The 27,100-nt window shown below is 41.6% G+C and overlaps 1 protein-coding gene across 1 annotated transcript in view; it reads left to right on the top strand.

Moving 5' to 3' along the window:
* The window catches only part of dpp6a (dipeptidyl-peptidase 6a), a 1,150,594-nt gene that overhangs the window by 1,106,628 nt on the left and 16,866 nt on the right, over window positions 1-27,100 (top strand). Inside the window, exons 19-22 of the mRNA XM_060825137.1 lie at window positions 4,794-4,863; window positions 7,596-7,790; window positions 18,863-18,917; window positions 23,289-23,406. Coding sequence (XP_060681120.1) covers window positions 4,794-4,863; window positions 7,596-7,790; window positions 18,863-18,917; window positions 23,289-23,406 — 438 coding nt within the window. The remainder of the gene's footprint in view (window positions 1-4,793; window positions 4,864-7,595; window positions 7,791-18,862; window positions 18,918-23,288; window positions 23,407-27,100) is intronic.

Here is a 27,100-nt window from a genome sequence, read left to right as displayed (position 1 = left end):
GAGGATGCTAATACCATCTCAATAATAACAGGGAATGCAGAGGTTGTGGAAAGGAAAGAACTTAAAGCAATTATCACTAGGCAAAAAGTACAGGGAAAACCATTGGGATTGAAGGCAGACAAGTTCCCAGAGCCTGATGGCTTACATTCTGTGTCTTAAAGGAAAAGGCAGCACAGATATTGGATCCACTGGCTATAATACTCCAAATTTCTTTGGATTCAGGAAAAGATTCTAGTGGATGGGAAAAATGCTAATCTAATGTCTGTATTCAAAAAGGAATGGAGGCAGAGAGTAGGCAACTGTAAAGCAGTTAGTTTAACATCTGTCATTGAGAAAGTGTTAGAATCCATTGTGAAGAAAGTAATAATAGGACATTTGGCAAGTCAAAACAGAATCCATGGTTTTATGAAGAGTAAGTCGTGTTTGATTATTTTACTACAGTGCGGTGGATGCCGAGACATTCAGTAAATTTAAGGAGGAGATGGACCGATTTTCAATTAGTAACAAGTGGAAGGGTTATGGCGGGAAAGTGGAGAGAAATCAGTCCTGGTCACATTGGATGGTGGAGCAGGACCAAGGGACCAAGCTAAATTGCCCATAGTGTTCAGGGATGTGTAGGCTAGGTGCATTAGTCAGGGGTACAATGTAGAGTAATAGGATAAAAGAATGGGTTTGGGTGAGATACTCTTCGGAGGGTAGATGTGGACTTCTTGGGTCAAAGTACCTGTTTCCACACTGTAGAGATTCTATAAAACAGGGCAACCAGAACGGGACACAGTGCTTATCTTCTTTGCCTGTTCTTATCCATGTGATCTCACTGTCTTCCTCATGAGAGAGAGAATTCTAATACCACCTACATTGTGTTATTTATGCTCAGTGTTGTACAGCTCTGTGACAGAAGGGTCCAAATCCCTTTCTTAAGTCGATTGAAACTTCTGATCTGAAATTGATGGTTGTTAGACAAAGTGGAACCAGAGCCAAGAGATGTCATTGGCTATGATATCCTTGCTTGGAGTTGTTAACCTGGGCCATTTAGGAGCCCTGGCTGACAGATATAAATTGGAAACTAGGTGGGAAGGACGGGTGGCTTGTTGGGTTGCTGGGGGGGGGGGGGGGAGGGGAGATCTGTATTCTATACACTGTTTCTTATCTAATTGAACTGCCTTATGTATTTGTTATTGTTACTGTTTTGTGATGTCTGAAAGTGGGATTTGAGATTTACCCTCATTTGCCCTACTGGTTGAACGGTAGGGTGTGGGGCCTGGCTTTGCTGCTCCTCCCCCCTTGTAAATCGCTGTTTCTCTGTGTACAGCTGGTAATGTTAATTGTTTTGTGAGCTGCACTGATTAATAAAATAAAAAAAAACAGAAATCTCATAATGTCTTCTCAGTCAGGTGGCTGGGCAGAGCCCATGGTGATGGGATATCAGCCACTGTGCAGTTACGTCACTGAGATGTTACTGCTACAGAACCAAACATGTAAATTGAGTTAAGATTTGGTGAAGCAGCTGTGAGAGACTGACTGGTCAATTGTTATTCCCAGGTGTTAATGGAATCCAAGCCTGTGGTGAGACAGAAAGAAACTAAGACATGTACTTTTCTTTATGCAGAGAGTTTATTGACTTGCTCAGTCTTAACAGTCGCATTCCTTGTGACAAGTGTCACAAAACTGGTCCCTTTTTCCTAAAATATTTTCCTTTTCTCAAGGATACTGTGTTCTTGAATTTTTTTAGAGAGGGGTCATAAAACTCTCCCAGCTCCAAGGTGACTAGTTTGGTACAGAGATGAGAAAGGATTTTGAGAGGCCTTTTGTTTATATGTAAACAGATGAGCCTTCAGGCCAGGATGGTCATGTTTTAGACCTGACCTGTATAATGAAATGAGAGTGGTCAGCTCTCTAGCTGAGCAGTTCTGTCCAGAACTAGTTAGAAGTTCAGCAGGGGACTATGTGAACATGCTGCAAAGAACTTTCTCTCCTTCTGCTGTTCTAACTTCAACCTGTAAGCATTTGTTCCATTTTTACCTTTTTTAAGGGGTTTGCTTATTCGGATTGTTGTGCATATTCAGAAAAGCATAATTAAGTCTAGTTTGGATAGGCTGAGTTCTGTGGGGTTCTTTATTCTGTTCTTTGTGTTTCATTATGTAATTTTGTGAATAAACTTTTGTCTGTTTTAAAACCTGGTAGTGAACCTCGCTAACTTACTCCAGGTAATTTTCACTGTACACTTACCGAAACAAATTGCAAAGTTATGGTCTGGGGCTGCCTGCTTAAGAAAGGTTTGAGTGGCCTGGCCTAGTCTATAACACAAGTTATATCCCCCAGCTGTTTCTCTTAACCTTAACAAAGGCATTAACAAACCTCAACAATGTGATTGACCAGACATAAATATCAGGCTCCTCTATAATTAGGAGAGTTGACCTTTGCATTTGGATGTATTTAATGGATGCCTTAAATGTTTTTTTCCCTTTCTGTCTAGATGCTGGGGGAAGTGATTACAATATTGCAGGATTTCTATTATTCACTGAACATTGTTATTTGGCAGAAGATTTCCTCCTGTTGATTTTGTCTTTCAGCTCCAGGCAATCTTAAAGAAAAAAACTTAATAGGAAGTACATTCATGGTTCACTGAAACTCAGTCAAGTACTCAAAATATTCACATCAAAGATTTTATTTTTCAAATTGTATTAGAAAAAATTGATGAGCACAACATGCATCTTGTATTTGGGGTTGAAACAAAAAATGAGAAAGAGCCACATAAAACTTTCCTTGAGAGGGTGCAGAGATTTCCGAGAATGGTTCTACGGTAAGCGATTTTAGGGATAAGTTTAAGCTGGAGTAAGAGGTGATTGAGGGCCATTTGGTAGAGGTATTCTAGATTTTTGGCAAAAGGGAGGACTGCAGATGCTTGAGATTAGAGTCAAGAATAGTGTGGTGCTGGAAATGCACAGCAGGTCAGGCAGCATCCGAGGAGCAAGAAAATCGGCATTTTGGGCAGGAGTCCTTCATCAGAAATGAGGTATTCAAGATTTTGGCAGGTTTTATGTTTGGTAGATAAAGAAATGCATCCCCTTAGCTGACAGTGCCAGAACTTGAGGACAGAAATCGAAGGTTGTAGGCACGAGTTGCAGAGGTGATGTGTGGAAAAGTTTTATTACACGCTATCTAGGAATGTCTTAGAAATTGTTGTCTTCAGAAGGTAGTAGGAGTGAAAGCAATTAGTGACTTTCGAAAGAATTTGGAAGGGAGCTTAAGGCAAATAAACTTGCACACATAAAGGCATAGAGTAGATGAATGGGACTGATTGGTTAGCTGCACAGAGAATTAGTTTGGAGACGCTGTGCTGAATGACCTCTTTCTGTGCCATAATGTTTCTGCTGTGCTTCTGTTTGACAACTAAAATCACTTCCTCTGAGTGTAAAATGTTTTTGTGTTCATTTGCAATTTAATCGATTTCCTATGGTTGTAAACATCTTTCCAAGTAAATTTCAATTTGTGTCATTCAAAAGCAGTTGGTGAAATAGACTGTTTAATGCTCCAGAAAGTTGGCGATCTAAGTTGTGAAACTGGGATTAGCAATTAGTAATGCTAATGCAATCTTCACTAGATTACACATGGAAAACTGTACCATGTAAAATAAATGTGATGTGCTATGTTTGTAGTATTATTAATTATAGGTCAATTGTCAGGTGGTCCTTTGGCTCATATGCTCAGCTTATGATGGAAACCAACTTTCTTTTGAAATAAGAAACCAAAAAATCTATGGATGCTGGAAATCAGAGACAAAACCAGAAATTGTTGGAAAAAGTCAGTAGATCTGGCAGCGTCTGTGGAAAGAAATCAGAGTTAAGTCAGGTCCAGTCATCCTTCTTCAGAGCAGGGTCTGTTTATTTATTTTGCACATAAACGTACCTCATGTAAACAAATTCCCATGAGACTCTACAAAGTAGCTCTGCCAATTAAAAACAAAATCACCACAGCTGCAGCAATGTATCAAGTTAGTCATTAAATAAGAAAACCCATATGCCACTCATTCAAAACTCCAAAATAAATGATTTTAAAATATGTAGAAGTTGTGCACCTTATATCACAGTATGTTTTTTTTTAATTCTCTTTCACATTGAATAGTGAACACAGATCTTCTGAGGTAGAGTAGTGGAGTAAAAGCCCAAGAATAATTTAAGAAATGTTAGGATACCTTGTAAGGAGAATCATTTTGATGAGCTATAATGGGCTAAATGACCTCGTTACATGCTGTTGTATGTATCTTGTGATTTGAATCAGAGCAAAGAAATTGGTTTTGGGTACAGATGTGGCACAATAGCAAATGTCACCATGTATTAATATAGCACTTTTAATAGAAGAGCTTTCCAAGGCATTTTACTAGAGCATTCTAGAGTAAAATATTATACTGGGAGAAAGTGAGGACTGCAGATGCTGGAGATCAGAGTCGAAATGTGTGGTGCTGGAAAAACACAGCAGGTCAGGCAGCATGCAAGGAGCAGGAGAGTCAATGTTTCAGGCGTAGTCCATCCGATTTGTAAATTTTGTAAGGAGTTCCCAGGGCAGAGTGGTAGACTTTACAGAGCTGAACTACTCTTGTTACGATGAACAGAGGTTTTCATTATTCTGTGGTTTTCTTCCATGCTTTATTCACTAACTATTGTTAGAATACTTGAAATGCAGGACATGTTCAATGGGTTTGCCAATTTTAATCATCTTGGTGAAATATTTTACTCTTTGATTGTTACAGGCATTGTTAACAGTAACGTGACTGCAACTTTTATGTTTTTCAGCACTGAAAATGCAAATTATGAAGCCATTAGCATTCTCAAATAAGTCCCGGTACCCTTTGTTACTTATCGTGTGAGTATTACTTTAGACATATGATCAAGATGAGGTTTAGTGATGAAAACATTTTCAGTCTCCTGATTATTGTACTCTGTACTCATTTATAGATGCCTATTTTTCCATTACATATGAAATAGGAAAAATGACCCAATGGCTCCCTAAAGATCATCACTATTTTTCCTCAAATTATTTCCGCATCTGTTGTAAGCTAATTAGCAGAGATTGATTTTGGTAATTACTCAAAAACATTATTATCTTTCTACCATGCAACTTCCAGAGTCGACGATGGTGAACTCAATAGATCTTTGATGTTTTTCTTCCATCCTGCAATTCCTATGCAGTTTAATTGTTTGTGAAGGGGGGTATTTTTATGATGCCTGACCATAGAGTCATAGATTCTTCGAGTCATAGAGAGATACAGCACAGAACCAGATCCCTTGGTCCAACTCGTCCGTGCCAATCAGATACCCTAAATTAATCTAATCCCATTTGCCAGCACTTGGCCCATATCCTTCTAAACACTTCCTATTCATATCCCCATCTAAATGTTACAATTGTACCAGCCTCCACCACTTTTTCTGGCAGGTCATTCCATACACGTACCACCCACTGCATGAAAAGGTTGTCCCTTAGGTCTCTTTTAAATTTTTGCTCTCTTACCCTAAACATATGCTCCCTAGTTTTGGACTCCTCTACCCTGGGGAAAATACTTTGTTTATTTACCATACCCATGTCCCTCATGATTTTACAAACATCTATAAGGTCATCCCTAGAGCTCAAACCCTCCAAACCTGGTAACATCCTTGTAAATCATTTCTGAACCCCTTCAAGTTTTCACAACATTCTTCCAATAGCAGGGAAACCAAAACTGAACGCAATATTCCAATTGTGGCCTACCCAATATCCTGTACAGCTGCAACATGACCTCTCAACTCCTGTACTCAATGCCCTGACCAGTAAAGGAATGCATACCAAATGCCTTCTTCACCATCCAATCTATCTGCGACTCTATTTTCAAGGAGCTATGAACCTGCATTCCAAGGTCTTTTTGTTCAGCAACACTCCCCAGGACCTTACCACTAAATGTGTAAATCCTGCCCTGACATGCCTTTCCAAAATGCTCCACCTGACATTTATCTAAATTAAACTCCATCTGCCACTCCTCAGTCCATTGGCCCATCTGATCAAAATCCCGTTGTACTCTGAGATAACCTTCTTCACTGTCCACAACGCCTCCAATTTTGATGTCATCTGCAAACTCACTAACCATGCCTCTGTGTTCACATCAAAATAATATATAAATGACAAATAGCAATTTGATGTTTTGTGCACAAAATAGTGACTATCAAAAACACCTGGATTAATACAGACAACATGTGAAGTTACTTATGGGGGCACACGGGTTATTATCTGGGTGCTACTGTGCCTGGTTCATCCCAATAGAAACAGTGACCCAGATCATTTGCTGACCTCTTTTATTCAATAACATTCTATGAAGGAAGAATGAAGGCTAGTTTGCAGCTGACTGCACAAGATGATAAATGATATTGAAGGTATATTCCTATTTAAAACTAAAACCCAGCAATTCATTCATTATCTGGCAAGTCTGCCATCAGAGTTAGATCAATGTTGTCCAAGCTCCTTTCACTATGAGAGTGCTGTAACCTCCTGGTTGCTCTCCATCTTGACCTGGAAACATATATTGTCGCTCTTTCATTGCCAAAAGCATGAAGCAACTTCCTGCAAAACACTGTGGTTGTCCCTGCACCATTAAAAACTAATGCAGTTCAAGGTGAAGGCTCTCCAACACATTCTCAAGGGCGACTAGCAATGGGCAATAAATTCTGACCTCGCCGGTGAGACTCACATTGCAAGAATGAATAATAAAATATGCATAACTAGTCTGAACACTATTCTAGTGCTCAGGCGTGAATTAAAAAAAAGATTTATCATAGAGTGTATGCCTTTGTGTTGAAAATTTAAAATAAAAAGGTAATTAATAATGCTTTAGAGCCTCCTAAATGTAACAACTTGTACCTTAAGCAGGCTGCTGACTGCACTGAAATAATATGCAACTTAATGAGAAAGTGTTAGCTAGAGTGTAAAACAGCTCTCAGGGGAAATTAAGCCCTACACCCCATTACCTCAGCATTTAATTTGAGGTATATGTAACATTCAGCACCAAAGGAGCTTTTAAGGAATTAAAATGTTAGACTGGAAGAATCTTGAGATGTTTTATGCTGGAGCTATATTTCGGCATTTATGAGATCAATATCTGTGTGACAGTACCACGATTACATGTAATTTCATTATTACAGAGGGGTGTTCATGTGTTTTCATGGATTTGTAATTTTGTTGCTAATTTTGTTTCTGATATAAGGGAGCTGAACTTAATTGCATAACCATCAGGAACTAATTCTAGGATCACACACAATTGGAACTAAAACAATAATAGTGAAATAAGTGACAATAGACCAAATGTTCAGCTGTATCATCATCGAATTATATAGCAATGAAGGAGGCTATTTGGCCTATTGAACCCGTACCAGTGCTTTCCAAATAATCCTACTCCCATGATGCATTCTTTTCCTGCAAATGTTTGCCCAAGTAATTCACTTGTAAAAATTAATATTGGCTATTCTTTCTGTGCCTTCTATTTCCAGCAGTACATTCCTGATCCTAACAGCACCTTGCATAAAAGTAATCACTTCAGCTGGTGAACGAGTTTGTCTTTTCCTTTCTTCCAGTGGTGATGGTCCTGGTAGCCAGATTGTCACGGAGCAATTCCAAGTAGATTGGGCGACTGTTCTGGTGAGTTCATTCGACACCATTGTGGTAAAGTTCGACGGACGTGGCAGTGGTTTCCAAGGCACTAAGTTGCTGTACGAAATAAAGAGAAACCTGGGCATAGTGGAAGTAAAGGATCAATTAGATGCTCTAAAGTAAGTACCTTTTGTTGACTACCTCCCATATGCTTTTGAGTTAAATAACAACTTGGTACCAAAGATTATCTCAGATTGTGCTTTCATCATTGATTTTGCTGTTAATGCCTGAGTTTAATGGCAAGCTAAGGTCCATCAGATTTGTAAATTGTGCCTGGGTACCTGATGCCTGAGTCCTATGATCTGGTGGGTAATGTCCCTTCCTCTGAACTAGAAGCTCTGGGTTCAAGACCCACTATGAGGCTTATTCACTTCAAGTTTGATGAGGATTTATAATGTGCATTCAGGCCATGGCCAAACAGATTGAGTATCCACTTTCAAATGGCGTGCTGGAACAGAATATGTACATTGCTGCAAACAGCTGGAAAGTCGAAGATTTTGTGATTAAATTTGCATTTTGTTTGACAAAGAGGAATGTTTTGAACTTAAGTGGACATGGCTATGAAGATGTGAAGGCACTTCTAGCTAAAGTCAAAGTTAGTGGGCGGCACGGTGGCACAGTGGTTAGCACTGCTGCCTCACAGCGACTGACTGTGTGGAGTTTGCACGTTCTCGCCGTGTCTGCGTGGGTTTCCTCTGGGTGCTCCGGTTTCCTCCCACAGTCCAAAGATGTACAGGTCAGGTGAATTGGCCATGCTAAATTGCCCGTAGTGTTAGGTAAGGGGCAAATGTAGGGGTATGGGTGGGTTGCGCTTCGGCGGGTTGGTGTGGACTTGTTGGGTCGAAGGGCCTGTTTCCACACTGTAAGTAATCTAATCTAATCTAAACTGGGAAACTAGGTTATTGCATAGGTAAGTAAAGTTAAAAATCACACAAACACCAGGTTATAGTTCAACAGATTTATTTGGAAGTAGAGGTACCCAATCCTTTATCCGAAACACTCAGGACCAGCTGGTTTTCAGAATTTGGAATTTTTCAAATTTCGGAATAAGTGACAGTTTGACAGTGAAATTTTTAAAAATCTTACTGAACAGACTCACTGTGAGTAACAGGCCCTGAGACAGAATTGAGGCCTGCCAGCGTTGATTCATACCCACCGACATCACATCTGAATGACAGGCATCAAGTGGGTGTGGAGTTGGTTTAACTGCACACCAAACAACCATGTTAATAAGGGAAAACTTCACGACAAAGCCTTCGATTTTCAGAGCTCTTCAGATTTCAGGATTCTGGATAAAGAGTTGTCTACCTGTACTACCTTTTGGAGTACTGCTCCTTCATCAAGTAGCTGTTGTTGTAGCATGGAAACAGACCCTTTGGTCCATCCTGTCCATGCCGACCAGATATCCCAACCCAACCTCGTCCCACCTGCCAATATCGAGCCCATATCCCTCCAAACCCTTCCTGTTCATATTCCCATCCAAATGCCTCTTAAATGTTGCAATTGTACCTGCCTCCAACATTTCCTCTGTCAGCTCATTCCATACACGTATCACCCTCTGTGTAAAAAAGTTGCCCCGTAGATCTCGTTTATATCTCTCTCCTCTCACCCTAAACCTATGCCCTCTAGTTCTGGACTCCCCGATCCCAGGGAAAAGATTTTGCCTATTTACCCTATCCATGCCCCTCATAATTTTGTAAACCTCTATAAGGTCATCCCTCAGCCTCCGATGCTGCAGGTAAAACAGCCCCAGCCTGTTCATTCTCTCCCTATTGCTCAAATCCTCCAACATCCCAACGTCCTTGTAACTCTTTTCTGAACCCTTTCAAGTTTCACAACATCTTTCCGATAGGAAGGAGACCAGAATTGCATGCAATATTCCAACAGTGGCTTAACCAATGTCCTGTACAGCTGCAACATGACCTCCCAACTCCTGTACTCAATACTTTGACTAACAAAGGAAAGCATACCAAACACTTTCTTCACTGTCCTATCTACCTGCGACTCCACTTTCGAGGAGCTATGAACCTGCACTCCCTAGGACCTTACCGTTAAGTGTATAAGTCCTGCTAAGATTTGCTTCCCCAAAATGCAGTACCTCGCATTTATCTGAATTAAACTCCATCTGCCACTTCTCAGCCCACCGCCGATCGGGTCAAGATCCTGTTGTAATCTGAGGAAACCCTCTTCGCTGTCCACTACACCTCCAATTTTGGTGTCATCTGCAAATGTACCTCTTATGCTCACATCCAAATCATTTATGTAAATGACAAAAAGTAGAGGACCCAGCACTGATCCTTGCGGCACTCCACTGGTCACAGGCCTCTAGTCTGAAAAGCATCCCTCCACCACCCTCTGTCTTCTACCTTTGGACCAGTTCTGTATCCAAATGGCTAGTTCTCCCTGCATTCCATGTGATCTAACCTTGCTAATCAGTCTCCCATGGGGAACCTTGTCAAACGCCTTACTGAAGTCCACATAGATCACATCTACCGCTCTGCCCTCATCAATCCTCTTTGTTACTTCTTCAAAAAACCCAATCAAGTTTGTGAGACATGATTTCCAATGCACAAAGCCATGTTGACTATCCCTAATCAGTCCTTGCCTTTCCAAATACATGTACATCATGTCCCTCAGGATTCCCTCTAACAATTTGTCCACCACCAAGATCAGGCTCACTGGTCTATAGTTCTCTGGCTTGTCCTTACCATGCTTCTTAAACAGCGGCACCATGTTAGCCAACCTCCAGTCTTCCAGCACCTCACCTGTGACTATCAGTGATACAAATATCTCAGCAAGAGGCCCAGCAATCACTTCTCTAGCTTCCCACAGAGTTCTAGGGTGCACCTGATCAGGTCCTGGGGATTTATCCATCTTTACCCAGCACATCCTCCTTTGTAATCTGGACATTTGTCACCATCTATTTTCTGACAGTCTATATCTTCTATATCCTTTTCCACAGTAAATACTGATGCAAAATACTCATTTAGTATCTCCCCCATTTTCTGCGGCTCCACACAAAGGCCACCTTGCTGATCTTTGAGGGCCCTATTCTCTCCCTCATTACCCTTTTGTCCTTAATGTATTCGTAAAAACTCTTTGGATTCTCCTTAATTCTATTTGCCAAAGCTAACTCATGTCCTCTTTTTGCCCTCCTGATTTCCCTCTTAAGTATACTCCTACTTACTTTATACTTTTCCAAGGATTCACTCGATTTATCCTGTCTCTACCTTACATATGCAGCCTTCTTTTTCTTAACCAAACCCTCAATTTCTTTAGTCATCCAGCATTCCCTATACCTACCAGCCTTTCCTTTCACCCTAACAGGAATACACTTTCTCTGGATTCTCATTATCTCATTTCTCATGGCTTTCCATTTTCCAGCTGTCCCTTTACCTGCAAACATCTACCCCAATCAGCTTTCGAAAGCTCTTGCAGAGAAACACAACTGTCCTGTTATAGCAGAATGACCTGTATACTCCAAAGATCTGTGGCAGGTCAGAAGAGTTGTAAAAGTATAACAACATCAAAGAATAACTAAATGATGAATAAGGAAGGGGAAATAAATGTATTAGAGAATGCTAACTTGAATTATAAAGACAGAGAGTGAGAGTTCCAATAAGTATTCAAAAATGAAAAGCATAATTAAACATGCATTGCTGCTCTAGAGATAGAGTATGGGTGAGGAATAACAAAAATGTAGGAAATGCTGGGTGATTTAAGTAAGCATTTTGCACCAGCCTTCACTGCAGAGAATCACAGAAATAATTGTGATTCGAAATGTGAGCACAGAACATGGAACAGTACAGCACAGTGCAGGCCCATTGGCCCTCGATGTTGTACTGGCCTTTTATCCTACACTAAGATCAGACTAACCTACAAACTTTCATTGTATTATCTTCCCTGGGCCTATCCAAGATGAGCTTAAATGTCCCTAATGTATTTGACTCTACAACCACTGCTGGCAGCGCATTCCATACACCCACTACTCTCTGTGTAAAGAACCTGCCTCTGACATCTCCCCGAAACCTTCCTCCAATCGCCTTAAAATTGTGACCCCTCGTGACAGACATTTCCACCCTGGGAAAAAGCCCCTGGCTATCCACTGTATGTACGCCCCTTAACAACTTGTAAACCTCTCTCAAGTCACCTCTTATCCTTCTTCGCTCCAATGAGAAAAGCCCTAGCTCTCTCAAACTACCTTCATAAGGCATGCCCTCCAGTCCAGGCAGCATCCTGGTAAATCTCCTCTGCACCCTCTCTAAAGCTTTCACACCTTTCCTATAATGAGGCGAGCAGAACTGAGCACAATACTCCAAGAGTGGTCTAACCAAGACTCTATAGAACTGCAGCATAACCTCACGGCTCTTAAAATCAATCCCCCTGTTAATGAAAGCTAACACAACATACACCATCTTAACAACTCAATCAAAGTTGTGTGGCAACTTTGAAGGATCTATGGTCGTCGACCGCATGATCCCTCTGTTCCACCACACTACCAAAAATCCTGCCTTTAATCCTGTATTCCGCATTCAAAATTGACCTTCCAAAGTGAATAACTTCATACTTTTCCAAGTTGAACTCCATCTGCCACTTAGTAGCCCAGTTCTGCATCCTGTCAATGTCTCGTGGCAACTACAGCAGCCCTTCATACTGTCCACAACTCCACCAACCTTCGTGTCATCGGCAACCTTACCTACTCACCCTTCCACTTCCTCATCCAAGTCATTTATAAAAATCACAAACAGCAGATTTCCCAGAACAGATCCCTGCAGAACACCACTGGTCACCAAGCTCCAGACTGAACACTTTCCATCTACTACTACCCTCTGTATTCTACGGGCCAGCCAATTCTGTATCCAGACAGACAGGTTTCATTGTATCCCATGCCTCCTGACTTTCTGAATGAGCCTACCATTGGGAATCTTATCAAATGCCTTGCTAAAATCCATGTACACCACATCCACTGCTCTACCTTTATCAATGTGTTTTATCGCATCCTCAAAGAATTCAATAAGGTTTGTGAGGCATGACCTGCCCCTCACAAAGCCACACTGACTATCTCTGATCAAATTATGGGTTTCCAAGTAATCATAAATCCTGTCTCTCAGAATCCTCTCCAATGATTTGCCTATCACTTACGTAAGACTGACTGGTTTACAATTCCCAGGGTTATCCCTATTCCCTTTCTTCAACAAGGGAATAACATTTGCCATCCTCCAATCAACTGGCACTGCTCCAATGGACAGTGAGGACGCAAAGATCATCGCCAAAGGCACAGCAATCTCTTCCCTCGCTTTCTGTAGTAACATAAGGTATATCCCGTCTGGCCTGGGGGACTTACCTATCCTTATGTTTTTCAAAGTTCTCAGCACATCTTCCTTCTTAACATTAACCTGTTCTGATATATCAGCCTGTTTCCCACTGAAAAGGTCCCTCTCATTAGTGAATACTGAAACAAAGTATTCATTAAGGACCACTCCTCTCTTCTCTGACTCCAGTCACAAGTTCCCTCCACTATCCTTGATCAGCCCTTCCCTCACTCTGGTAAAAACAATGACTGCAGATGCTGGAAACCAGATTCTGGATCAGTGGTGCTGGAAGAGCACAGCAGTTCAGGCAGCATCCAACGAGCAGCGCTGCTCGTTGGATGCTGCCTGAACTGCTGTGCTCTTCCAGCACCTACCCTCACTCTGACAATTCTCTTGTTCCTCATGTAAATGTAGAATGCCTTGGGGTTTTCCTTAATGCTACCCACTGAAGCTTTTTCATGCCCCCTTCTAGCTCTGCCAAGTCCATTCTTCAGTTCCTTCCTGGCTACCTTATAATCCTCTGGAGCCCTATTTAATCCTTGCCTCCTCAGCCTTCAATAAGCTTCCTTCTTCCTCTTGATTAGTGTTCCACATCCCTTATCACCAAAGATTCTTTCAACCTACCATCCCTTCCATGACCCAGTGGGAGAAACCTGTCCAGAGCTATCAGCAGGTGGTTCAAAAACAACTTCCACATTTCTGTTATGCATTTCCTAAGAACATCTGTTCCCAATGGAAGGGAGGCAATTTCAAATGCTTGAGAAAGAGTGCCACAAGGATTAACTGAACTAAAATCGAACAATCATTCTGGCTTTGAGGCATTCATTCCAGACTGTTAAAAGAAATGGCTGCTGAGGTAATTGATTGAATTGAATTTTCCAGAATTCCCTGGATTCTGTCGAAAAGAATTAAAACTCTTGTTAAATTCTATTCATGATGGAGTTTAATTTCTGATAAAGCCAAGCAGAGGAGTGACAGAGAGGTTTAGATAACTATTTCCATAGCTAAAGAGTCCCCACTAGGGCAGTCTGAATGGAAGTGGCTATGGTCAGAAAGTCAGAGGCAGCTATGTTGAATGGAGAGTCTGCAATCTGATATGAGAATTGGAGATTTGAAGGAGCAGTCTTGCCGGTAGTAAAGAAAACTGAAGGAATCTGAGACTATCAATCACCAACGCAGAATCCAGAACAATTTAGTAATCTTCCAAAAGCAGAAATTGCTGGAACACACTCATCAGGTCTGGTAGCATCTGTGGAGAGAAAACAGTGTCAATGTTCTGGGTCCAGTGACCCTTCTTCAGCACTGTGATTTTTAAAAAATTAATCTTCCAAGTTTTGATAAATTCCAGACTTGATATCATTGAAATATATGTTAAACATTCATAAAAGGAATGTGGGGTTAAGACATCTGATTTATTGTATAATCGAGACAATAAAGTCTAAGAGCAGATGTGGGACCCTCAGCTCATTTAGTTTGTTCCACCATTCAGTGAGATCATGGCTGATTTGACTAACTTCAACTCTACTTTCCTGCCTTTTCCCTACAACCCTTGAGTCCATTAATGTTTAAAAATCTGTCTATCTCAACCTTGAATATACCTAATGACCCAGTCTCAACAACCCTCAACTAAAGAATCCCATAGATTTGTTCCCCGATGAGAGAAGATATCCTTCCTCATCCCTGTCTTAAATGTGTGACTCACTTATCCTAAGGTTATGTTTTCTGGTCCTGGAATCTCCCACAAGGGGAAACAACCTTTCTGCATCAACTCTGTCAAATTCGCTAAGAAGTATTGTGTGTTTCAATGAGGTCACCTCTGATGAAACTCCAATGAATAAAGGCCCAATCTACTCGACATCTCCTCATGAGTCCCTCTGTACCAGGTATCAGCCTGGTGAACTTTCTCTGGTCTACTTCCAAGGCCAGGATATCTTCCCTTAGATAAAGGGCACGGAGCCGTTCATAGTATTCCAGTTGTGGGCTGACAAGTGCCTTGAATAGTTTTAGTAAGACTTTCCTTCTTCTCTACTCTATTCCCTTTGGAATCGAGGCCATTTGCGTTCCCTATTTCTCATGGAATCTGGTTGTTGCCTTTTTGTGATATTTGAACTAGGACCCCCCAAATCCCTCTATGCTGCTACTTTTCATTTAAATAATCTTCTATGCTTCCTACCAAAGTGCATCACCTCACATTTTATATTCCACATGCCAAGTTTTTTGCCCACTAACTCAACCTGTAGATCTGGGTAGCATGATCTTTGGAGGGTCATTGTGGACTCGATGGGCTGAATGGCCGGTTTACACAGTGTAGGAGTTTTATGATTCTAAATAAACATTTCTCTGAGAAAAAGTAGATCTTAAAGCAGACTCTTTGTGTCATCCTATCTATTTTTGTGTCATCCACAAACTTGGCAAAGTCCATTCACATTCTCATTCCATGTCATTAATATATATTGCAAACAATTGAGGCCTTAACACTTTTCACTGTGGCACACTGTGTAATGAAATTGACCCCTTATCCCAACGCTGTGTCTTCCAGACAGATTAGTTAGCTAACCTTTTATCTGTGCTATTATATTACCTCCAACACCATGAGGTGTTACCTTATTAAGCAGTCTAATGTGTGATACCTTATCAAATGCCTCCTGAATGTTCCAATATATCACATCCACAACCTCTCCAAAACTGATCCTGCTTGTTAACCTTTTCAAAGAATTCTAGTAAATTTGTCTGGCATGACTTTCCCTTCATAAACCCATGCTTAATCAGCCTGATCGGAGTCCTCATTTCTAATGTTTTTCTATTACATCTTTTATAATATGCTCAAACATTTTCATACTAGCTGATATGAAGCTGACTGGCCCATAGTAACCATTTTTTTGTCTCCTCTTTTCAAATAGTGGTAATTGTGTTGATTGTATTTGTCATATATGATCATTTACAAAAGCGTATAATTGTTATAATTCATATTCTTTGATTTTTGGGGTGAAAATTGGTTTATTTAATCTCATGGCTTCATTCCTGTGGTGAATATAAGAGTTCATAGATTATTGAAAAACAATGTAATATGTTACTGTTCCAAACCCTCTGTGCTGCCTACTCACTCACTCGGGTGACCTCCCCACCTACACTAACTGTAACAGCTGTGCCACCAACTTTCATCTTCCTTAATATCCGGTTCACACTTGGTTCCTCACTCCTAATGAGGAGAGAACCCTGACGCTGACTACCCCATGTGGCTTACTGACCATGTCCAAGCCCTCGAACCAGTATTGGAGGCCATCTTTGACTTACTGTGCCAGGTTTACAAGTTTATGTTACTGTGCCAGAACTAAAACCACGTGATTCTGCCACATTTCTCAACGTAGCCCACATCGTTCAGGTCCTTACAAAATGAGAGGCACAGCAGCTCAGTGGTCTCCACTGCTGTCTCACAGCGTTGTGGACCTGGGTTAGATTCCATTCTCAGGCAACTTCTGTGGAGTTTGCACATTCTACCCATATCTGTGTGGGTTTCCTCCGGCTGCTCTAGTTTCCTCCCACAATCCAATGATGTACAGGTTAGGTGGATGGGCCATGCTAAATTACCCATAGTGCCCAGAGGTGTGCAGGCTAGGTAGGTTTGCCACGGGAAATGCAGGGATACGGGGTAAAGGGTAGGGGGAATAGGATGGTCTTTGGATGGTCAGTGTGGACTCGATGAGTTGAATGCCCTGTTTCCACACTGTAGGGATACAATGAAAATTCTGCTCGCTATTCTCTGAGCATAGATTTTGGTAACTTCTGTGCATTTTGATACTCAACCAACATGATTGTTATAACCTCACTTTCCTTTCATAAATTTGTATAAAACATTCAATCAGCCTTGACTGGAGTTTCGCATCCAGTTCTGGGCATTGTATTTTCACATGCTTATGGAGGTCATTAGAGAAGGTGCAATAAAGATTCCCAAGGAGATGGTTCCAGAAATGTGGGACAGCAATAAGGTGTTGAAATGGTTTTCCTTCACAAAGAAGAGGTTGTGAGGAGATTCAGTGGAAGTTTTCAAAATCACAAAGGCTCTGGAGATTAAAAATTGTTCTCCTGATGAAAAGAATTGAGAACCAGAGGGTACAGACTTAATGCAGTTGACAAATATGTGAAGAAAAACTGCAAATGGTTACAGTCTATAATGCAGTGCCTGAGAGTGTAATGGAGGCAGGTTCAATCTAGGCATTCAAAAGGCAATTATTAGAAAATGAAGAATGTGCAGGGGTTATGAAAAGATGTGATTTTATGAGATTTACAAGGCATGATTAGTGAATTTGCAGATAACGCTAAAATAGGAGGTATCATGGCCAGTGATGAAGGTTATCAGAAATTGCATCAGCTGGGGAATTGGGCCAAGAAATAGCAAATGGAGTTAGATGATTAGATTTTCAACAGTATGGAAACAGGTCTGTTGGCCCAACAATTCCACACTGACCCTCTGAAGAGGAACCCACCAAGACCCATTCCCTTGTCCTATATTTACCTCTGACTCATGCACCAAACACCACAGGCAATTTAGCATGGCCAATTCACCTGGCCTGCACATCTTTGAATTGTGGGAGGAAACACACACAGACACAGGGAGAATGTGCAAACTCCAATGTAGACAGTTGCCTGAGGCTGGAATTGAACCTGGGTCCCTAGTGCTGTCAGGCAGCAGTGCTAACCTCTGAGCATGAGGTCTTGCATTTTGGAAAGTCAAATCAAGGTGAGAGTTTTGTGGTGAATGGTAGGGCCTTAAGGAGTATGGTGGAATAGGGGACTTAGAGTTCAGGTGTACGGTTCTCTGAAAGTGCAGTCACAGGTAGACAGGGCAGTGAAGAAGGCTTTTAACACACTGGCCTTCATCAGTCAGAGCATTAAATATAGATGTTGGGAAGTTATGTTGCAGGATGCTGATGAGGCCGCACTTGGAGAATTGCATCACCTTGCTATAGAAAGAATGTTATTAAACTGGAAAGAGTGTCGAAGAAATTTACAAAGATTTTGCCAGGACTCAATGGTCTGAGTTATAGGGAGAGGATTTTTTTCTTTAGAGTATTGGAGACAAAGGTGGGATCTTATAGAGGTGTATAAGATCAGGAGAGGCATGGATAGGGTGAATGCACTGAGTCTTTTTTTTCTCAGAGTTGGAGAGTCAAGGACTAGAGGGCATCAGTTTTAAGGTTAGAGGGGCAAGAATAAAAGGGAACCTGAGGGGCAACATTTTTACACAGAGGGTGGTATACAAATAGCCTAAGCTGCCAGTGGAAGTGGTTGAGGTGGGTACATTAACAACATTTAAAAGTCATTTGGACAAATACATGGATAGGAAAGGTTTAGAAGGATATGAGCCAAGTGCAGGGAAATGGGGTTAACGTAGATGGACATTTTGGTCAGCATGGACCAGTTTGGGTCGAAGGGCCCATCTCCATGCTGTAAGACTCTGCGAAGAGAAGGCAAGGGATTGGCACTGGGTGGGATTGCACCTTTAGAGGTTCAGCACAGACACCATTCTAAGATTCTATAATGGAATGTATCAGCCTAAGGACACCATTCCTGATCCCACAGATTTTTAAAAGGTAATGGCCTATGCAACTGTGATTTCCTTTTGTATTTCTTCCAATACTATGAGGGTGAAAATCAGTCATTGTTGGAAAGTTCTCTAAATCTCTAAAGCTATTATTTTCTCCATAACGTTTTTTAAAAGTTATATTCAAACCATTGAGATTATCTCATAGACTTATTTCTCCGCCCTCTTATACCACTGTTATGTTATGCAACTCTGAAACATCTGTTATGACATTTGACAAAATTAAACTGACTCCTTTAGATTTCTCCATTTGAGTTTTTCTGTATTTGCATTTCAGGAGCCTTTTGAAGGAAGATTACATTGACCCGAACAGAGTTGGTGTTTTTGGAGAGGTAATGTTTTTAATGTCAAAATGTTTTTAACAACACATATTTTCTTCATCTAATTTTGATGTGGATCCAGGAGCTGGAAGAACATGTTGCTTGGTTGTCCAGCACTCCAGACAGCTGTCCTCCCCTTTCCCACCTCCCTCACCCACTCCCTCTGGCACTTATCAGAGAGCCCTGCCAGTAATGCAGCCAGCCTATAATTACTTGCTGTCGAAGGAAAAGCTACTGTGTGTGTGTGTGTGTGTGTGTGTGTGTGTGTATGGGTGTGTGTAGGTATGAGGGTATATGTGTGTGAGAGAGAGGGAACGTTATGGGTGTATGGGGGTATGGGTGTGTGAGAGTCTGAAAATATGCATCTGTCTGTGTGTGCGAGACAAATGTGTGGGTCAGTGTGTGTATGTGAGAGAGGATGTGTGTGGGCGTGTATATGAGAAGGTATTGTGTGTGCCTGTCTGTGTATGTGTGGGTGTGTTTGTGTGTGTGTCAATGTGCGTATGTGAGAGAGAGGGTGTGTATGGGTAGGTATATGAGAAGATATGTGTGTGAGAGAGTGTGTATGTGTCAGTGTGCGTATGTGAGTAAGGTGTGTGTATATGAGAGGGTGTGTGTGAGTATGTGTTTCTGTATGTGTGTGTGAGAGTTTGTGAGAGAGAGAGTTTGTCTGTGCATGCACGTGACTGTGTGTGGGTATGCGTGTGTACGTCTTGTGGCAATATAGCCAAGACCATGTAGCACAATGGAATTCCTACCACTCAGGAGAGACTTGTCTTCTGTCTACTTTGTGATCCCTAAAAGGCACATCAAATGCTGCTGAACAAATCACCTTATAAATAGAAATGTCCCCTTGTGAATGAAGATTGCTGCTGACGGAATGAATTTTAATGCCCATCTCTGAAATCGTATACACAAAGGAGGGAGGGGGTTTGCTAAATCTCTATAAATGGTCAAGGAAGGCTCCTGCATTGCACGATGGGGTCTCCCTGCATTGCACGATGGGGTCTCCCCACATGCACCCTGTGCTCCTAAGCCACCCATGTCTTCTGACATCAGTGAACCAGATGACAATTACCGGTGGATTCATGGCCATCATTAAATTCTTAATTTCAGATTTTTAATTGAATTCCAATTCTACCATCTGCCATGGTGAGATTGGAACACAGTTCCCCAGAACATTACCTGGGTCTCTGGATTAACAGTCCAGCAATTGTACCACAAGGCCATCACTGATTTGGCCACCTTGATTTCCATGCTTTCAGGAGAAGTTAATGCCAGTTGGGGTAGAATGGGCCTGTTCACTGTTGCAGAGGGGTACAGCAGTGGTAAAAGGGATGTGTTGTCCTGCAGAAAGAACACTTAACTTCCCCTGTTCCTAAAACAAACCATTTTAGGACCAAGAGTTCAAGCACTCAGGTTGATTCTTCCAACTGCAATCCTCTCATGGGCTAGTCATGTTCCCCCGAGGGCTGTGCACAAATGGACTTCCTGGTATTTCAAGTCCTCAGCCCCACAGACTGCACCCCTCTCCCCCCTCACCCTGCTGCCAGAAATTAGCTTGGAATAAGGACTCTGCAGCCCAAAAGGCCCCACAGTAACTCCAAATCATTATGCCAGAGTTACAGAATGTACCAGTAGACTTGTGAACATTCAGCGCCAATTTCTTCTTCTGCACTAACAAAGGCCATCTTACACAATTGTGTGAAAATAAAATGATCACTGGCAGTGTCATGGCACAGTGTGCACGATAACCATTTTTACTCCCCCCCACCTCCAAAACATGATGGTAATCATTTGAACCATCTACAAAGTGGCATCATTCTCATCAATCTGCTTGGTCTGAGGTTAATCAGCTTATTAAAATTGACAGTTGTCATGTCACCAATGGTCCAACCTTTTGTAATATTTGAATAAATTGGTGATCCCTTTCTAAATTTGATTTCTTGTATCCTGATCCAGATGAGTGCTTTGATCGCGTCGCTTTTATGCAGTGCTTAAGTTCTGCACTACCCAGCAATTATTTCATCTGTTGGATGCACTGCAGCAACTCACCAAGTTTCTGTTGACAACACTTTTCAAACCTGCTAGTTACACCATCTAAAAAAATCAAGAGCACCAGATACATGAAAACACTGCCGTCTGCAACTTTCCCTTCTGGTTAAATGTTTCGGAACTAACTTGCCATTCTTTCATTATTATCACATCAAAATCCTGGAACTCTGTATCCAATACCTCAACTGTTCCAGCAGTTGTAAAAGGCACCTTATGACTACCTTTCAAAGGCAACCAAGGGCTGGCAATAAATCCTGGCCTTGCTCAAACTTGAAGAATACATTGAGAAAAATGTCCTATTTAAGAATTGTTCAACATGAGGATCTTGTGCAGGTTCTAGAGACACATTAATAAAGATTAGATTACTTACAGTGTGGAAACAGGCCCTTCAGCCCAACAAGTCCACACCGACCCGCCACCCACCCATGCCCCTACATTTACCCCTTACCTAACACTACGGGCAATTTAGCATGGCCAATTCACCTGACCCACACATCTTTGGACTGTGGGAGGAAACCAGAGCACCTGGAGGAAACCCACGCAGACACGGGGAGAACGTGCAAACTCCACACAGTCTATCGCCTGAGTCGGGAATTGAACCCGGGTCTCAGGCGCTGTGAGGCAGCAGTGCTAACCACTGTGCCACCGTGCTGCCAATAAGGTTCCATGGTGATCCTGTTGGCCAGTGTAAGTTGCTGCAATTATCGTTTACTTATATTCATTCATGATATGTAGGTGTCACTAACTGGCCAGTATTTATTGCTCATCCTTAGTTGCCCTTGAGAAGCTAATGATAAGCTGCTTACTTGAACTGCTGCAGACCATGTGCTGCAGATACACCCACCGGGAAGGAATTCCAGCATTTTGGCTCAACGACAGTGAAGAAACAGTGATTTATTTCTCAGTCAGGATGGTGACTGGCTTGCAGGTGGTGGTTGTCCAATGTATACAATGCCCTTGTCCTTCTAGATGCAAGTGGTAATGTGTCTGGAAAGTGCTGCCTAAGGACCTTTGGTGATTTTCTGCAGTACTGCGGGGCAGCATGGTGGCTCAGTGGTTAGCACTGCTGCCTCACACTGCCTGGGACCCGAGTTCAATTCCAGCTTCGGGCAACTGTGTGGAGTTTGCACGTTTTCCCCGTGTCTGCGTGGGTTTCCTCCTCCGGGTGCTCCAGTTTCCTCCCATGGTCCAATGATATACAGGTTAGGTGAATTGGCCATGGTAAATTGCCCATAGTGTCCAGGGGTGTGTAGGTTAGTTGGATTAGCCTTGGGGAATATAGGCATTGGGTAGAGGGGATGAGTCTGAGTCTGGGTGGGATACTCTTCAGACAGTCGGTGTGGACGTGTTGGGCCAAATGACTTGTTTCTAAATTGGACAGATTCTAAGATCTTCTAGATAGTACACATTGCTGTTACTTAATGTTGGTGGTGGAGAGAGTGGATGTTTGTGGATGTGGTGCCAATCAAGCGGGCTGCTTTGTCCTGGATAGTGTGAAGCATCTTCAGTGTTGTAGCTTCACCCATCCAGGCAAGTGGGGAGTATTCCATCCCAATCTTGACTTGTGCCTTGTAGATGATGAACAGACTTTGGCGAATGAAGAGGGGAGTAACTCACCACAGTATTCCTACCCTCTGACTTGCACTTGTAGCTACTCTGTAAATGTGGCAAGTCCAGTTGAGTTTCAAAGGTAACCTCAAGGATGTTGATAGTAGGGGACTCATAATGCTGTAAGGGTAGTGCCATTAATTATCAAGGGGTGGTGGTTAGATTGCCTCTTATAGGAGATGTTCATTGTCTAGAATTTGTGTGAGGTGAACGTCATCTACCACTTGTCAGGTCAAGTCTGGATATAGTCCAGATCTTGTTGCATTAGACCATGCACTACTTCAGTATCTGAAGAGTTGAGAATGGTGCTGCATATTGTGTAATCATTGGTGAATATCCCCACTTCTGATTGTATGATGGAGGGAAGGTTGTTGCTGAAGATGGTTGGGCTTAGGACATGATCCTGAGGAAGTCCTATAGAGATGCCTGACTCCATAATTAAGGTGACTGACCTCCAAAAAACACAACGATCCTATCAGCAGAGAGGTTGCCCTGATTCCAATAGATTCCATTTTTCTCGGGCTCTTTGATGCCACACTCAGTTGACATAAATGTCAGCAGGAAAGATTTACAAACCAAGAAGAATAGATTGCAGATTAATACAATGACATAAAAATGTCATTTTAATTCCAGTGTGTTCATGAGCAACTTGAACTGAACTTGAGAATTATATATTTGCCTTAACGTGGAATATTGACTCCTTGTGTTTACTTTCTGTAGGCTTATGGTGGTTATCTGAGTTTGATGCTGCTTACCACGGAGAAAGAATTTGATAAAAAAAATCCCCTATTCAAGTGTGGAATAGCACTTTCTCCAATCACAGACTTTAAACTCTATGGTAGGTATCAACTTGCAAAATTGATCTGCAGCCCATCTGAAACTGTAAACTGCCAACTCAACAATGCCAATGTTCTCTTAGTTAACTTCTATTACCCTCAAAACGTTGCTTACTTTCTTCCACCATGCACCCATTATCCCCCAATTTACATTGATTCCCCTCCTCAAACTCAAAACTCTCAATATTTTAACCCCTTTTTGAGTCCCACCCTTTAAGACCTGTATCATCTTCCAGCCGAAGAGCCCCACATAATCCCTGTTTCTTTGACATCTTCCCCTCCCTTCACCTCACCCCTGACAACAAGGGCTTTTGCCCGAAATGTTGATTTTCCTGCTCCTCGGATGCTGCCTGAACTGCTGTGCTTTTCCAGCACCACTCTAATCCAGAATCTGGTTTCCAGTATCTGCAGTCATTGTTTTTACCAACAGTGATTTCAACCTTCCAGGGCTACAATTGAAATTCCTTCCTTAAGCCCCTGCACATCCCTCTCCTGCAGCAAGGCCTTGCTTTCATCAAACTTCTAATTATCCCTCCAGACCTACTTTCTTTTACACCTCCGCAGTCTGGTGTGGTTTGTTTATTTTGATTTTTACAAGGTATGGCTCATTGGCTTGGTTACTGTAAAATAAATGTTTCTGTTCATTTGTACTCTGCTCTGTGGTCTGATGCAAGGTAATTAAGTGGTGGTGGATGACTGCAGTCAGCTAGAACAAAGTCATAAAGACTGTTTTATTTGTTATACTTCATTTTATTTTAATAAAGTATTTATTTGTCTCCTGGATTTACCATATTTTGATAAATATTAGACAGTACAAACATATTCTAGTCTTTAGGAGATGTTAAATCCACTTCCAAGGTTGGATTTCCATGTTGGTTTATGAAAAAAGATGGGAGAGACAATTAGACAATTCCCCCAACCCAAAGGTAAAATATGGGACAGATGATTTTTATGGAGCTCTACCAGATGGATGATGCAGTAGAATTAAATAGTGGCAATAGGACAGGAGCACAATTTAAACCAGTAAAAGGTAAATTTAGAATTGATATCAGTTTTTTTTTAATAAGCAGTGATCAACATATAGAATAAACCTCCAGAGAGCTTAATGAAGACTATAAAACTGGAATCATTTAGGAAGTAATTGGAAACTGAAATGAGCAGCGTTTAACAGTTTTTTGAATGCATGCATTTGTATCAACCAAATGGCCTTTCTTATGTATGGTTGCGTATCCTCTTGTGAGAGTCTCAGCTCTGTTTGACTTCCCTCCTCCCTTCCAGTTTTCTGTTGTTAAACCTGTGTTTCTTGCTTTTAACCCTGTCATCATGACAGGAACATCGGAACAGAAGGAGCTCCTTGAGTCTGTTTCACCATTCAGTGAGATTAAGGCTGATCTGTAGCCTAGCTCCATGTACCTAAGTTTGGCATATATTGCTTTAACATGTTTGCTTAACAAAATAATTCTCTCAGATCTAAAGTTAATGACTGATTTAACATCCACTGCCATTTGTAGAAGAGCATTACAAACATCTACAACCCTTTGCATGTAGACGTTCTTCCTAACATCACTCCTGAATGGTCTGTCCCTAATTCTCAGATTATTCCCCCTAGTTCTAGAATCCCCAACCTGTGAAAATGGCTCATCTTTATCTACCATGTCTTTTCCTGCTAATATCTTGAAGACTTCAATCAGATCACCCTTAACCTTCTAAACTCTGGAGGAAATAGGCCTAATTTGTATAACCTCTCCTGTTGTGGATCAGGCCCGACCCCTCAAAACATTTTTAAGCAGGTAGCCCAGGCGGGAACTTTGCTGGTAAGTGTATAGTGGATATTCCTGGAGTGAATCAGCTGATCTGACTGCCAAGTTTTTAAACAAACAGAATTTATTTACAAAATTATGGAATGAAGCACAAAGAACAGAAAATAGAATACCGGATAACTTATCCTATCCAAACCTGACAGCTTATCCCAACTTCATGATGCTGTTCTGAAGACAGTTGCAACACTCCCCATAAACAGACCCTTTGCATAAAGAGTAAAAATGACACAAAGTGCTTACAGGCTTCAAGTCAGAGAAGAGAGTTCATGAGCCTTTTTCACACATCCCTTACTGCAACTGAATCTAATCTAAGCGAAGGCTAGCTACACAGCTAGCCGGCCACTCCCCTTTGATTATACCAGTTTTTATTAAGACATGAAAGCCTTAGGCCAGAAACATTATCTGTTAGGGGTAAACAGGAAGGCCCCAATGAACCATGCAAACTTCAGACATGATGGAACCTTGGGTTGTTTCAAACCTTGCTGAAGAAGCAACAATTTAACCTTGTCAAAGGAACGGGTTCATCACACTCCTCATAAGTGAATCCCTGAAGTCCAGGTATCAATCTTATTAACCTACAATGCATTCCCTCCAAGATCAGTATTTCCTTTCTAAGGTGTGGTGCCCAGCTCTGCACTGAGCCTTCTATGTGGGGTCTAACAGGGTTTTTGTAGGCATTAGTTCTGCATATTTCTACTCTAGTCCTCTAGATATGATAGACTACTTAATTAGATAAATGATGTGAAGGAAGCCAGTGTTGGACTGGGGTGGACACAGTTAAAAATCACACAACATCAGGTTATCGTCCAACAAGTTTACTTGGAAGTTTTTGCTTCCAGAGCGTTACTCCTTCATCAGGTAAATGTGGAGCAGGACCATAAGACACAGAATCTGTCGCAAAAGATTATCATGTCATGCAACTGAAATGATGTATTGAACAAACCTAGATTGTTGTTAAGTCTTTCGCCATTTAGAATAGGTTGCAGGTTTCGGTTCTCTAATACGTAAATCCCAGAACTTCTTTTAAGTCCCATTCTCGAGATAACTTAAGGTTTTGTAAAAAAAAGTGACATCTCCGCTCAAACAATACATTAAAGGTGTGAGGTTAGAGTCTGTCTGTATCCCAGTCTTGAGTCAGACTGGTTCGATTTCCAAAGTAGGGATTTATAAAATGTTACATGGATTGACTGCCTGCAGATTGTGGTCTTTATGAGCAAAATGGAATGTATCTGCAAATATAATTCTGCAAACCCAAATTCATCTCATAGACTTATGCGCGTGTGTGTGCGCACGCTCATGTGCATGACAGAGAGAGAGTGTGTGTGCGTGTGAGTGTGAGTGCACATGAGAGTGTTTGCGTGTGTGACCCCACTACACTATACACTCATGCACACACACACTCTCACACAGACACATACACTCTTACATCCTCACACACCCATGCAGACCCTCATACACATCCTATCTCTCATACACACACACATACTCTCACCCACCCACACCCATACTCCCACCCACCCACACATCCTCTCACAGGCTCACACTCCATCACGCTCACACGCACACTTTACCAAGCACATTCACACACACACATACACACTCTCTCTCTCTTTCTCATGCACACATATATAAGTCTATGGGGTGAATTTGCATTTGCAGAATTATATTTGCAGCCACATTCTATTTTGCTCAAAAAGCACACAATCTGCAGGCAGTCAATCCATGTAATATTTTATAAATTCCTAATTTGAAAATAGAACCAGTCTGACTCAAGATTGGGAGACAGATATACTCTAACCTCACACCTTTAATGCAGTGCCTCCTTTTTTTTCATGAAACCCTAAATTATCTTGAGAATGTGACTTTAAAGAAGTTG

Source organism: Hemiscyllium ocellatum, chromosome 5, assembly GCF_020745735.1.
Source record: "Hemiscyllium ocellatum isolate sHemOce1 chromosome 5, sHemOce1.pat.X.cur, whole genome shotgun sequence".
Classification (NCBI taxonomy): domain Eukaryota; kingdom Metazoa; phylum Chordata; class Chondrichthyes; order Orectolobiformes; family Hemiscylliidae; genus Hemiscyllium; species Hemiscyllium ocellatum.
Note: the sequence above shows the minus strand (reverse complement) of the source record. Positions and strands in the feature narration are given on the sequence as shown.